The sequence below is a fragment of the Meles meles genome, chromosome 14, assembly GCF_922984935.1.
Source record: "Meles meles chromosome 14, mMelMel3.1 paternal haplotype, whole genome shotgun sequence".
NCBI classification, from domain to species: Eukaryota; Metazoa; Chordata; class Mammalia; order Carnivora; family Mustelidae; genus Meles; species Meles meles.
This window is the reverse complement of record NC_060079.1, coordinates 31781070-31794786: the sequence shown is the minus strand read 5'-3', so window position 1 is coordinate 31794786 and position 13717 is coordinate 31781070. Positions and strand designations below refer to the sequence as shown.

Genomic DNA, 13717 nt, shown 5'->3' with positions numbered 1-13717 from the left:
CAAGAGAATCTAGAAACAGAAAATTCTGTGATCTAAAAGCTAAAAGGGAAGGTTTTTCCATTTTCCCTTTCTGCCAAGTGGTTTGCCATATTCCCGAAAACTCAGCTCCGTGGCCCAACAACAGATGTTGGATTCATCCTTGATTCTCCTCTTTCCTAGCTAGGACAAAAGAAGATGGGAGAGCCAGAGCTGCCTTTTTTTTTTTTGTGATCTGACTGCACAAAATTAAATCTGCAGATGTAGTTGCTTACTCAAGATAATGAGGGATACTAAATCAGGGAATAAACAAAGCCAAAATCCAACACGCAAGCCAAAGGAGGAAGTCCAATTTATGTCCTTAAAAGATCAGGAAGCAGGTACCACAGCTGAACTGTGAATTTAGGACTAGAAGAGCAATTAACATAAGAACAAGCCACAGGACAGTAAGCTAGGTGGTCTGAGTTTAGATAGGTGATGATCATTGCTTAGAACATACACTGTCCCTGGCTTGCTTTTGGACACAGACTCTAGCAGGGTACCCGAGTAAGCTGGCCCAATTTAAAGTGGTCAGTTGATGTGTCAGGCAGAGCAGTGTACACTGACTGTAAAAACAGCCAGCAAACTACTGAATAACAGGATAAGGACCGTTGTGTTGCTAGGTCTCCCCCAAAGGCTTCCTTACATATAAATAGGTCATATGGAAAGTCATTTCCTGATAATGACAGGATCTCCACGTCTGAAAGTTGGAGAGCAGAGTACTCCTGAGGATCTGCCATGTACTTTAACTTACTGCATGTAATATGATGGCTGGATAAGTGGTAAATAGTTGAGAATTAGGAAACAAGCACAGTTAAAAGGTAAAACCAAGGTTAACTTTAATTTCACTAGAATTTAACAACGAATAACAAATGAGACTAAAGCTATGGCTTAGCTTCAGATAAGTAAATATTTCATAAGGATTAAAGACTGAAAAAGCAAAATGCTCTTTTTAAAAAAAAGATTTCAAAAGTCAAAGTATGGAGGTCAATATGTTTGCCTGGGGGCGTAAATACAAGTTTTAGAGAGTAAAGTGCCCTCCACTGCTTCCATTGCTCCAGTGTAATAAAACAGAGTAAGTTAGTGATATACAGAACAACTGGAAAGATCTCAAAATAATCATGCTGAGTGAAAGAAGCCAGATCAAAAAAGGTATGTGATCCCATTTATAAGCTCTAGAAAATATAAGATGTATCAAGTAACCGGAAGCAGATTCCTAGGAGTGGGAGAGGAGGGTGACAAGGGTCAAGTGAGAGGGTTCTCCAGGAGTCTGATGACATTTGGGGGGGGGTGTCATAGACATATTCATTATCTTGACTGTGGTGATAGTTTCATAAGTATTTATGAATATCAAAAGCTATGAAACTGTATGCTTTAAATATTCAGTTTATTACATGTTATTATACCTCAAAAAAGCTATTAACAAAAGAAGAAAGACTCTAATACAGTCCATTCTTCTAAAGGAAATTAGAGGGTAATTTTTGTGAAATGTGTATATTAAGGAATTTGAAAGAACAGCACAGGAAGTTTTTATAAAGACATTAATCATAAGCCAGAAGAGGATTTTATAACTGGCCTTCTACACTATTACTAGTGTTCCCATTCTAAACCTACAGGCTATGTGGCCTGTATTTCACCTTTATTTCCTACGCAATGTAGCAAACTGCATGGACACATCCCTTACTCATCCTTATACCACACAAGGTCTAGGGTGATAGTTGGAAGAGAGCAGATGCTGAATAAGTAAATAAATGTTATTGCTGCTGTTAGGAGACATCACTACAAGAAGCTTTTTGAAGACCTTTGATGGCAAGGACAAAAGAAAGGTAACTGATAAGAACTGGGAATAATGGTTTTTCACCTAAAAGCAGAACAGCTAATCTAAATGTCTTGAATGAATATGTTAGAGAAGGTGCATCCTCTTTATGAAAAACACCAAACCCAAACACATAATAATCATTAGACTCTTCACAGACATGGAGTTTGGAAAAAATGTTTTTGTTTTTTTTTTTTCAAAATGAGAATTTGCTTAAGGCTCTTTATTTTGAGAATCAAACACAAAGACTTGGGCATAAAATCCTGGATCTACCTTGAATTTTGTTAAAAACTTACATGGCCTAATTTCGTAGCAATAAGATGCTGAGGTTTCTGGGGAGGCAAGAGAGAATGCTCAGATCCTACCTGTTTTCAAGCATAGGAGTAAAAAATAAAAGGGTCCAGAGAAGCTAATCAATCAAGGATTACACCTGATGTCCAGTTATGATTCATCACTGGTCAAGAAAAAGTGGGAGATTATAAACTGTTTTCAGTGCTCAATCACAATCAATACAAATAAAATATACAATAAAAATGTAAAAGCATTAGAGCATATATAATTATAACTGAGACTAGGCCACTAATCTTTATTGCTCCCCTGTGATAACCATAAGCCCTTTCTTGGCAAAATAAACAATTAGTAATGCACAGGCTCTTGGCTCCCTCATCTATGGTCTGACCAACGGCAGGAAGGGACACATTTAGCAGCCTATAGTATTTGTACTCCTCCTTTCCCCAAAGAAGTTTTTCTCATCAAAGGAAGCGGTTCTATTTTGGTCCTTATTTCCTGTGAGAAATGCAGGCATAGTGTCTGGTGTGCATGGCCATCATGCTATTTCTAACCACCGTGCCCACTTGATTCTTGGTGTCTTGCAACAAGAGAAGGAAAGTTGTTAACATTTCTGATCCCATATCTAAGGGCATATTAGCTACGTATTTGCCTGCAAAGAATGCCTGCAGAGGGTTCTGATCAAGATAGATGATCTTGGTGAAGAATTAGAATAGGTCAGCAAAGGAGTCAAAAACAATTGTTTAGAAATTGGGTTTCACACTATAAAGCTGAAAGGCACCATAGCCCACTGACAGTGGCTGTTAATTATGAGACCCTGTGGTATCAGACTTGTCATAAAGGCAAAGTATTCTTGTTGGTAGGTTCATAAAAGAAAGCACTACTAGCTCAGAAGGTCATCTAAAACCAGATTAATAGAAATACCTTTACCTCAAGTTTCCCAGAATTTCCACAAATTAAGATTTATTCACTTGTTCAAACACATTTACTAAGTGGTTTACTATGTGTCAGGTATTGTGACATTCGAGACAAAGAGATGAAGTATAGAGTAACATTACATCCTGGGACATTAAAGTCCTAAGTTCCAGTCTATCCTGAGGCCCAACTGCATCCATGCCTCTCCTCTGACCATGTGAAATACCCATAAATTCCTTTTGCAACGATTCAACTTTTTGGTTGTTTACTTGTAACTAAAGGAGTCCTGCTAGATATAAATATAAAAACTGGTCCCATCTGGCCAAAACAATGAACACTGTTATGCTGTAAATAAACAAATAAAAAAAAATTAAAAAAAACAAACAAACTGGTCCCATCTGAAAACAAATAGGTATGGAAATTTACTAAACTGGGTATAGAGACAAAGAAGCTCTTAAATCTGCTTTCCCTTCATTTTTTTTTTTTTTAAGATTTTATTTATTTATTTGATAGAGAGAAATCACTAGAGAGGCAGGCAGAGAGAGAGGAAGGGAAGCAGGCTCTCCGCTGAGCAGAGAGCCCGATGCGGGACTCGATCCCAGGACCCTGAGATCATGACCTGAGCCGAAGGCAGCGGCTTAACCCACTGAGCCACCCAGGCGCCCATGCTTTCCCTTCATTTTAACTTTGACTTTTTCCGCTATCTCACAATTCCCCAAGGAAAAAAGCATTAATAGCTCAGTTTGTTTAAAGACTATCAGAAATAATCATTTCGCTGAACTTCAATTCTGTGCTTAGGCCAGAGAAATGAAAGGATAGGTGACTCAGACGATGAGTTTCTAATTTATAGTTCAAATGCTAATGCCAAGAGCAGCATATTAGATATGCACAGCATATAGGATCAACCCTTGTTAGATAACGGGTCATATTACTTATAAGAGCAGCTCATGAAAAACTAACTTCCTCAATGAGTACAAATTCCCCACTTTATGCTATGCTATGTTCTTTTGGTCAACCTGTCAGCTCCCTACCTAGTAAACAGAGCCCTGAAAGAAATACTGTCAACTAGCATAAACTTTACTGTATTCCACCCTACTATAGTCTATTATAATCCTAAAAGAGAACATATTTATTCTCAGAAGTCAAAAATGGGCCACAAAATTAATCACGCTTAGCCGGAAAAGAAAGACATTTACTAACCATCTCATCAGAGTGAAGCAGATTCTGTAACACGACTACTTAGCAATGAAATGTTTACAATCATAAGAAAATAGTGCGTTTTTCAGGCAAAAAGAGGAGGAATACTGATAAGAAAGGAATTAAGACTTCCAACTGGTGGAAATATCTCAGACAGAGGAGAATCAACTGTTAGACATCTTGCCTCTGAGAAGTCAGTGAAGAGACAAACTGACAGATCATTAAGAAAGAACAGGAAATCAGAAGGTCAGCCCGGGAGGTTCAATATCTAACTGACAAAAGTTGGGAAAGAAGAGACCAGAGGAAATGGGAAAGTGGGAGTGGACAGAGATCTAGCATGACATGTGAGCTACAGGGAAGCAGGTCCAGATCAGGGCTGGTGGGAACGCACTACGGGACAAAGACGAAACTGATAAAAGCCTCTTGTGCGTCAACATGCTGAGAAGAGATTTATAAAAGAGGGGAAGCGTCTGGGATGAAAAAGGGATAAATTCATAAGAAACAGGGTCAACTTCCTCTTCTGTGTTCCCACATTGTTGCAGAGATCTCTGATCTAACATTGAAAAGCTGAATTGTAATTATTTATCTCTGTATCTGCCTCTCTTCATATGCATGCAATCGCTAACTTCAGGAAAAATAAAACGTATGCAAGAAAGGAAAACAACAGTAGTTTACCAAATGACTCACCTGTTGTATAGTCCTTATCCTGTGATAATCATGCAGACATTGAGTGAAGTTCTAAAGAAAATTATTCCACAACTACTCAGGAAGAATGAGAGATGGGAAGTATTATATGTACTGGGAGGAGGAGTGGTAAAAAGAGCTAAACCTTAATTTTCCATAGGAAGAAATCAATCAGTAAGGCCTAACACTGAAAAATAAATCAAGAAATATCAATGAAAGCATATTATGATATTGCAGTAGTGATGAGTAGTGATGTATGGGGATGGGATAGCTACACTTGTGGTGAGATAGCGGAATGTATAAACTTGTTGAATCACTATACTGTACACCTGGAGCTAATGTAGCATTGTATGTCAACTATTCTAAAAATATATATATATATATAATTTAATGATACAGAGGTAAGTACATGAAAAAACAAACAAACAGCTCAAAGTTTAAAGGAGTAGTCTCTGGGCTGGGAAATGGAAAGTGTCTGAGGGCAGATGACAGAGGACTGGTATTTTTCACAAAAAGCCCTGAAAAAGCTATCTGGCTCAACTTTCATCCATGTTCAACAAGGATACAAAATTAAAACAAAAATAAAAAATAAGTGAAGGAAACCAATCACTGTTCTTATGGCTTGTTTCTATCTACTCGGAGTGGCCTCTAGAAACAGAACGGAGCCTGGTTTGTACTCACAGGAGTGATGAAAATCAACAGTAATGAAGATGGGATGCTTCGAAGGAAGTACTACTAACCGATGTGAGCCAAAAACCTCAACATGATGCTCAGAGCCACTTTGTTGCTGAAATTGTTTTCATCTGTAAAACCTCTTGCGACCATTAGGGAGAACCTGGGTATTTCTCAAGGAAGAGGGTTGTCATTTCCTGGCCATCGGACTACAGATACAGTGCTGCTGAAGTCCTAAGGTAGCCTGACAAGCCGACTTGCTGAAGCACGGCCCAGTTGCTTTGATTCAGCTCCCTGAAAATATAAACGGTTCCCTGACGTGTGGTTTACACTCACATAATATACGAAAGCTGATTGTAAAGTAAAGGTATGAAATGAGAGGGATCTTTATAACTTCCCTCCCTAGTCATTCCACCAAACTATTTACTGGGCTAGAGGAATTTGATGATGTATATTCCCAGAAGCATTAATAGCTATGTATAATCAAGTGAATTTTTAAAATAACTTATACAGAGGTTGTAAGGAATTTAATATATCCTCTCTACAGAAAATGTCCAAGGAAATTTTTTTTTTTTTAGATTTATTTATTTATTTGACAGAGAGAGAGATCACAAGTAGGCAGAGAGGCAGACAGAGAGAGGGGAAGGAAGCAGGCTCCCTGCTGAGCAGAGAGCCCGACGCGGGGCTAGATCCCAGGACCCTGAGATCATGACCTGAGCCGAAGGCAGCGGCTTAACCACTGAGCCACCCAGGCGCCCCGTCCAAGGAAATTTTTAAACAAAACTCTCCTTAAAAGAGAAACACAATAAAAAACACACTTAATTATCATTTGTAAAATTTTAATGTGTTAAATATGTCACCAAGCCCTTTGTGGGAAGGGGAAGCTTCAATTGAATAAGATTCAATCACATGACTAGGTTTTTGCCAAGGTAACAAGTAACTAGGTATTTGCCAAGGTAACAATCTCTAATTATGTCAAAATATCCATGGAAATGTAAGGAGACAGAAAACTTGTATTTGCCAAACCTCCTCTAAAGGAAAGTAGTATTTAGCTAGAAGAAATATTCTGCAATTTTTCAAACATATTGAAAATTTGAAAGAATAGAATATGAACACCTGTTATCTCCTTCACCTAGATTTCACCAACTATTAAGATTTTACCACCCTGTGTTCTCATTCCCACTTGTTCTGTGTGTCGTGTACATGTACACACATGTACATGTCCTTTTTTCCCCCCTGAAACATCTGGGAGTCCCTGACCTCTTTTTACATTATCCCTTAAATAGCTCAGTGTGCATCTCCTAAGAATAGGAATATTCTCCTTCAAAACCAGAATACCATTATGATATCTAGGAATATTAATATTAACTCAATATCATGTGGTGTATATATTCCATATTTAAACTTTCCCAATTGTTCCAAAGTATCTTTTTTAGCTGTCTCCATTTTATTTCTTGATGCAGGATCCAGTCAAGACTCATGTGTAGCATTTGGTTTGGACATTTCTAGAAGGAATGTGTAAGTAAGCCACAAAGGGTAATCCTGCATCAGGTGGCTTACCTCCGTAATAACTGATCACTTCTTAGGAGGTAGGGCCCAGTAAATTATGAGGCTTTTTTTTTCCTGAAGGGATACAAAGTATGGCGCCAAAACTGAGTTGTTAGGACAAGAGAGGGGCGGATTACCTTCTTAGAGCTACTGTTCTCACACGCATGTGAAAGTAAGGCTGAGAGTGCAGAACACATCTTGGGTAGCAAACCCAAGTTGTAAGAAATGCCAGATTAGGAGCCTGCTCAAGACACCAAATAATTAAATGATCTGAAGTTAGCTTGGCTTGACCCTAGGTTCAGAAGAAGAATAAAAAGAAGGCCCATCTGACCACGAGAATTACAGCCAGGCCCCAACATTACCTCTGCCGTAGCTGCTCATCAGACAGGTGCAGCTCCTCCTTTAAGCGCAGGTACCTGTCTTCTCTCAGCAGCCTGGAGCCATCGTAGAGGCTTAGCTCTCGATCATGGATCAGCCTAAGGGAGAGGGGAAAGTCAGGGAACAAATTCATCAGTTTTGAACACTGAGGTCACTAGAGGTGGAGTCAGTTAACATTCCCCCCAAGATTTTATTTATTTTTATGACAGAGAGAGAGAGACATCGAGAGAAGGAACACAAGCAGGGAGAGTGGGAGAGGGAGAAGCAGGCTTCCCGCCAAGTAGGGAGCCCCAAAGCAGGGCTCGATCTCAGGACCCTGAGATCATGACCTGAGCTGAAGGCAGATGCTTAACCATCTGAGCCACCCAGGTGCCCCAGAATCAGTTAACATTTTAATCGTGGCTATTACTGTGGGCAATTGAGTCTAACAATTCTGTTAGATGCACCTTTTGAAATTTCAAGTTGGCTAGTGTTGTTATACTTGGCAAAATTACTGGTTTCTGTACCAGAGAGCAGTAGTCATGGTTACTAGATGTGGGCAGTGGGGAGGAGAAGGATGAGGAGGAGCTGGAAAGGGGATGGAGGAAGGAGATGAAAAGCAGCAGCTGAAGGGGAGACTCAGGATAACCAGAGGTATGTACTGATGAGCAAGGCAGGCGGTACACACTCTGAGTCTAACGTAACTCTTGAAGGGATAGTATGATCAACATATCTGTCTTTGGAATTATAGGATTGAAAACATCAAAAATCTCTAAAATGAAATAAGTGGTGCTATTTCATATGCCAACTCTGATAGTGACCTAACCGTCCACAGCACAAATAGCACTATCTTTCAGATGTTGCAGAGGGTGAAAAGCACTACTGCTAGATTGAACACCAACCACTGAAGTCTCCCGACAGCTACATTACAGTTGCCCCATATGAGCCCCACTCGGTAAGCACTGAGGCCAGGGGAGACTGCATAATGCAGGGGTTAGGAGCATGGGCAGTGGAATAGTCAGATCTGTGTTCAAATCTAGCTCTGTAGCTGGGTGCCTGGGGAGGGGGAGCACTACTACTCCATGTCTCTAAATGCTTCTCTTTTATAGAATCAGGGCTTTCATACCAACCTCATAGTATTGCTGTGAAAATTAAACATCTAGAGTAAGGCAGATGCTTACTATAATTGTTCTCAATCTTGGCAGCACATCAGAATCTTCTGGGAAAGGTTTAAAATTGCCAGTGCTCAGGCCTCACTTGTATGGATCACTTCTATCTGAACTTGGAGAGGTGAAGCTCAGGCATCAGTAATTTCTATGCTGCATCCCCACAAGGTGATTCCAGGGCTAAGAGCCTGAGAGGCACTGGTCTCGCACAATGCCCAGCAGAGAGTAAGGACTCAGTTAACGATACCTGCTCCTTTTCCTAAGTGCTTGGCCTAACAGGCAACAGATAACTGATAAAAGGGGAGGAGTAAGTATTACTTTTGTTTGTGTCTGTATTTATTTGTTTAGGAGAAAAAAACTACTGTAAATCTGTGGAGTATTTATGGCAAATCACTAAAAGTTTGTGATTATCACTTTCAAATACTCTCAGGTCTAATCAGGAGTAACACAATGTTTTTGGAATTTTTTTAAAAAGATTTTATTTATTTACTTGTCAGAGAGAGGGAACATGCACAACCAGGCAGAGTGACAGGCAGAGGCAGAGAAAGAAGCGGGATCCCCCCTGAGCAAGGAGCCCGATGTGGGACTCAATCCCAGGACCCTAGGATCATGACCTGAGCTGAAGGCAGAGGCTTAACCTACTGAGCCACTCAGGCATGCCTGTTTTGGGAATTTTTAAATATACTCAGTATCTGCATTTTGTCAAGGACAAGAAACTCTGAATAGTTGGTTGGGGAAACAGATTATTCCATAGTTAAAAATCAAAAGTGTAGAAGTGACAGAATCAAAACAGAACAAATAAAAAATTAGTATCATTAATCTTTCAAAATGAGACAGGATAGAAACACTTCCCATGAAAGTTATACATAAAAGTCTTCTCTTAACATTACATTCTAGAGAAGCTAATTAGGAATTTTTCTCCACCCAATCTGAAATAAGGAAACAATAGTTACACAATGTTCAAGTTTATAAACACAAAGTGAGTTTAGTCTATATAAAAATATCATCAAGCATCCATGACACATTTTATTTATTTATGAGAGAGAGAGAGAGAGAGAGAGAGAGAACACAAGCTGGAGAGAGGCAGAGCATGGGCTGAGCAGGGAGCCCAAGGTGGGGTTCAATCCCAGGACCCTGAGATCATGACCTGAACCCAAGGCAGACACTTAACTGACTGAGCTGCCCAGGTGCCCCTCCCTTACACACTTTATATAAGGAACTATTCTTTCTCTCTCAAAAAAAATTCCAACAGGATTAACCAATAATTTAGATCTATGATTCACAAGGTCTTTGTAAACAGTGATGCTGTGACTAACAAATTGGAAGAAACGTGAGCTGCGAGACTTACTGTATCAATCAGTATATATGAAGTTTTTCAAAATTACTACATAAAAGTTTTCTTTTTTCAATTCTTACTCAGAGAATTTTGCCACGGCAGTGTTTTTTCCCCCCAAATCTTTAGTATTGGAAGTTTTACTGTACCGTGTTTACAATGAATAAAAACCTCTGTTGTTCTGGCTGGATACAGAAGTAAGTTTCTTGTGATCTATGTGACCCAGCTTTAAAAAAACGATGACAGGGTTCCATGTCTACTGTTTACATGGGGAGTTTTTGTGTGTGTGTGACTCATACAAACCTTTGCAATACAGCAAGTGTGCCCGCATTGACCCGGTGGATGCCATCCAGGAGGACGAGCTTTCCTTCCAGGGCAGCGTTCACAAGGGGGGAAGACCGCCATGCAGTGTCTCCGTTGGGAAGAGTATATCTCTGCTGAAGCAGGTCACGTGCGGTCATGTCCTGAACCCGAGTCCCAGCACCCACCAAAGAAAATGCAGGGTGAATTCAAAAGAGATGCACAGTAGCTTATTTAGCTTTACAGTTACCACTCTGACCAAAACATTCCATATAACAACTGGGAAGTCACCTTCTTTAATCCACTAAAAAGAAAAACATGCAAAAGCTTTTCTTGGTCATCTAAAGTTCTTCCTGTTACTCATCCACATATTACAGTAAGAGTGAGGGCCCCCCCAACATGATTTTTTATTTAGCATTTCCCCCCTCCTTTAAAATGTTCATTTGATATCTACACAGATGACGGCAGTCATTGCCACTTGACTGTAATGAAATTTAATTCAATCAGCTTTATTTTTGTGCGGGTTCCTTTTTAAGAATGAGAGGCCACACAAACTCTATTGGGGCCCTTTTCTCACAGCTGAGTCCTCCTGAAAGGCCATGCATGCTAGGGACTCCGTATATTTTAAAGAGGTTTGAAAATGCAGGACACTGAGGAGGACAATCATCAGATGAGGTACAGGAATTGACAAACAATAACATGGCAGTTATAAGCCATTTTTTAAAAGGTTTTATTTATTTATTTGACAGAGAGAGAGAGAGGGATGACACAGAGAGAGATATGGGACTCAATCCCAGGGATCTGGGATCATAACCTGAACCAGAGGCAGAGCTTAATCAACTGAGCCACCCAGGCATTTCTATAAGCAATTTTTAAAAGCACACACACACAATGCACTAGCACTAAAACAGTGTAACAGATTCAAGCAAACTATTCATAGCAGTGGCATAAAAATGTTCATTTTTTAAAAATTTGGGGTGCCATGTAATTGCAACAATTTTTTCTTACATATATTAATGATGACAAACTAGTTTGTTTTCTGTTATCAGCTTCAGATAACTGTTGTGTAACTTATATCAAACAAAATTTCAACTTCTACCATCAATTTTATTCAAAAATTCAGTCTTTTGGGGCGCCTCGGTGGCTCAGTGGGTTAAAGCCTCTGCCTTCGTCTCAGGTCATGATCCCAGGGTCCTGGGATCGAGCCCCGCATCGGGCTCTCTGCTCCACAGGGAGCCTGCTTCCTCCTCTCTCTCTGCCGGCCTCCTTGCCTAGTTGTGATTTCTCTCTGTCAAATAAATAAAATATTAAAAAAAAAAATTCAGTCTTTTGTAAATTCTTTGATATCCAACTCCAGTTTTTGTGTTTTTTTTTTTTTAAAGATTTTATTTATTTATTTGAAGAGAGAGAGATCACAAGTAGGCAGCAGGCGGGGGGTGGGGGAAGCAGGCTCCCTGCTGAGCAGAGAGCCTGATGCGGGACTCCATCCCAGGACCCCAAGATCACAACCCGAGCCGAATGCAGGGGCCCACCCACTGAGCCACTCAGGCGCCCAATATCCAACTCCAGTTTTAAGAAGACAGAAAACTAGGGGCACCTGGGTGGCTCAGTGGATTTAGCCTCTGCCTTCGGCTCAGGTCATGATCTCAGGGTCCTGGGATCGAGTCCCACATCGGCTCTCTGCTTGGCGGGGAGCCTGCTTCCTCCTCTCTCTCTCTCTGCCTGCCTCTCTGCCTACTTGTGATCTCTGTCTAATAAATAAATAAAATCTTTTAAAAAAGACAGAAAACTAAAAAATTTGCTTATATTCACAATGGCAACAGATCTACACTGAAACCAAGATTAAAACTCTAAGTCTTAATTATTTCAATTTTGTCATTATTAAAAAAGTACTGACTTAGAAAGTATGAATAGGCTTACACTGAATCATAAAGACACTTGAGAATAATAACATTCAAACTCACCAAATCCCCCAGCCCTAAAGGTCTGACTTTGATACATTATCAAAATTTGGCTTAACTCATTAACTTTATTTAACTTCTTAAATGAACTTTAAACTCTATGCAAACTATATGAGCATGGCATTCTAAGCTGCCAATGATAGCTGCAATACTAAATTTAGCACCATCATCAGTGTTTAATGAGATGGCTTATTGTAAGAATGAGCCCATTCCTATTTATGGGTATGCCACATAAGAACTGGAAAGCGGGGACACCTGGATGGCTCAGTTGGTTAAGCATCTTCCTTCGGCCTAGGTCACGATCTTGGGGTCCTGGGATCATCCCCTACCTCAGGCTCCCTGGTGAGCGGGAAGTCTAATTCTTTTTTTTTTTTTTAGATTTTATTTATTTATTTGACAGACAGAGATCACAAGTAGGCAGAGAGGCAGGCAGAGAGAGAGGGGAAGCAGGCTCCCCACTGAGCAGAGAGCCTGATGTGGGGTTCGATTCCAGGACCCTGGGATCATGACCTGAGCCGAAGGCAGAGGCTTTAACCCACTGAGCCACCCAGGAGCCCAGGGAAGTCTAATTCTTCCCCGCCTTATGTCTACCCCCTCCTTGTCCCCCGCTTGTGCTTTCTCTCTCTCTCAAATAAATAAATAAAATCTTTTAAGGTTAAAAAAAACAAAAAGCAAAAAAAAACAAGAAAGGAATTCCTGTACAAGAAAAATAGGACAAATCAAAATAAATGTTTGCAGATTATTCTCATAATCAAATTACGAAAACAACCAAATACATAAATCTTTTTAAAATTAACATAAAAACAGGTAAATTTAAAGAAAACTCTTGGTAGTAATTATTTCAGAAAAATATTCACTATAGAGTTACATCATATATTGTTCTAGAGAATAAAGCAGATAGAAAACATGCTTCAACACAGTAGTTCTAAATCAAAGATACATCAGAAATAGTTGGGGGAACTTTTGGAAAATACATAAGCATAGGCCCCAGCACCCCAACACCTGGGTTCAGTAGATCCAAGGTGGGGCTTACCACCTGGATTTTACTAGACATTAATTGCACAGATGATAAAATTAAATGTCCCCCAGGTGGGAAACATGACTTTGAAAAAAAAATTTCTTTAAAAAAGAAACATGAACTCAGTGTGAAATCGGGTCTCATCCTATTTATTTACACTCCTCTCTTATTCTAGTAAGAATTATGAGATTACAAGAGGACATATAGAGTGAGTAACAAAACGGTATAAATTAAAAGGTAAAAAAATGAAGACAGAAGAGGAAAGAGTAAGCCTTGTTTCCTTCAAGTATTCCTACTGGTGTTCAGAGAAGAGGTAACAAGAAGAAAGAATCCCACTGATACTGTATTTTTAAAGAAATGAATGGGTGTTAATTTTGAAAATGCCAGCTTCACACTGAAAATTATGGTATCCTGACCCATTTCAGCTCTTGAGTCTTTTGCGTGGGC

The 13717-nt window shown here is 39.7% G+C and overlaps 1 protein-coding gene across 1 annotated transcript in view; it reads right to left on the bottom strand.

The window, feature by feature from the left end:
- Positions 1 to 13717, bottom strand: part of VWA8 (von Willebrand factor A domain containing 8) — a 333349-nt gene that overhangs the window by 218877 nt on the left and 100755 nt on the right. The window contains exons 13-14 of the mRNA XM_046028286.1: positions 10295 to 10455; positions 7498 to 7611 (exon numbers count right to left, since the gene is read on the bottom strand). Of these exons, the coding sequence (XP_045884242.1) occupies positions 7498 to 7611; positions 10295 to 10455 (275 nt within the window). The remainder of the gene's footprint in view (positions 1 to 7497; positions 7612 to 10294; positions 10456 to 13717) is intronic.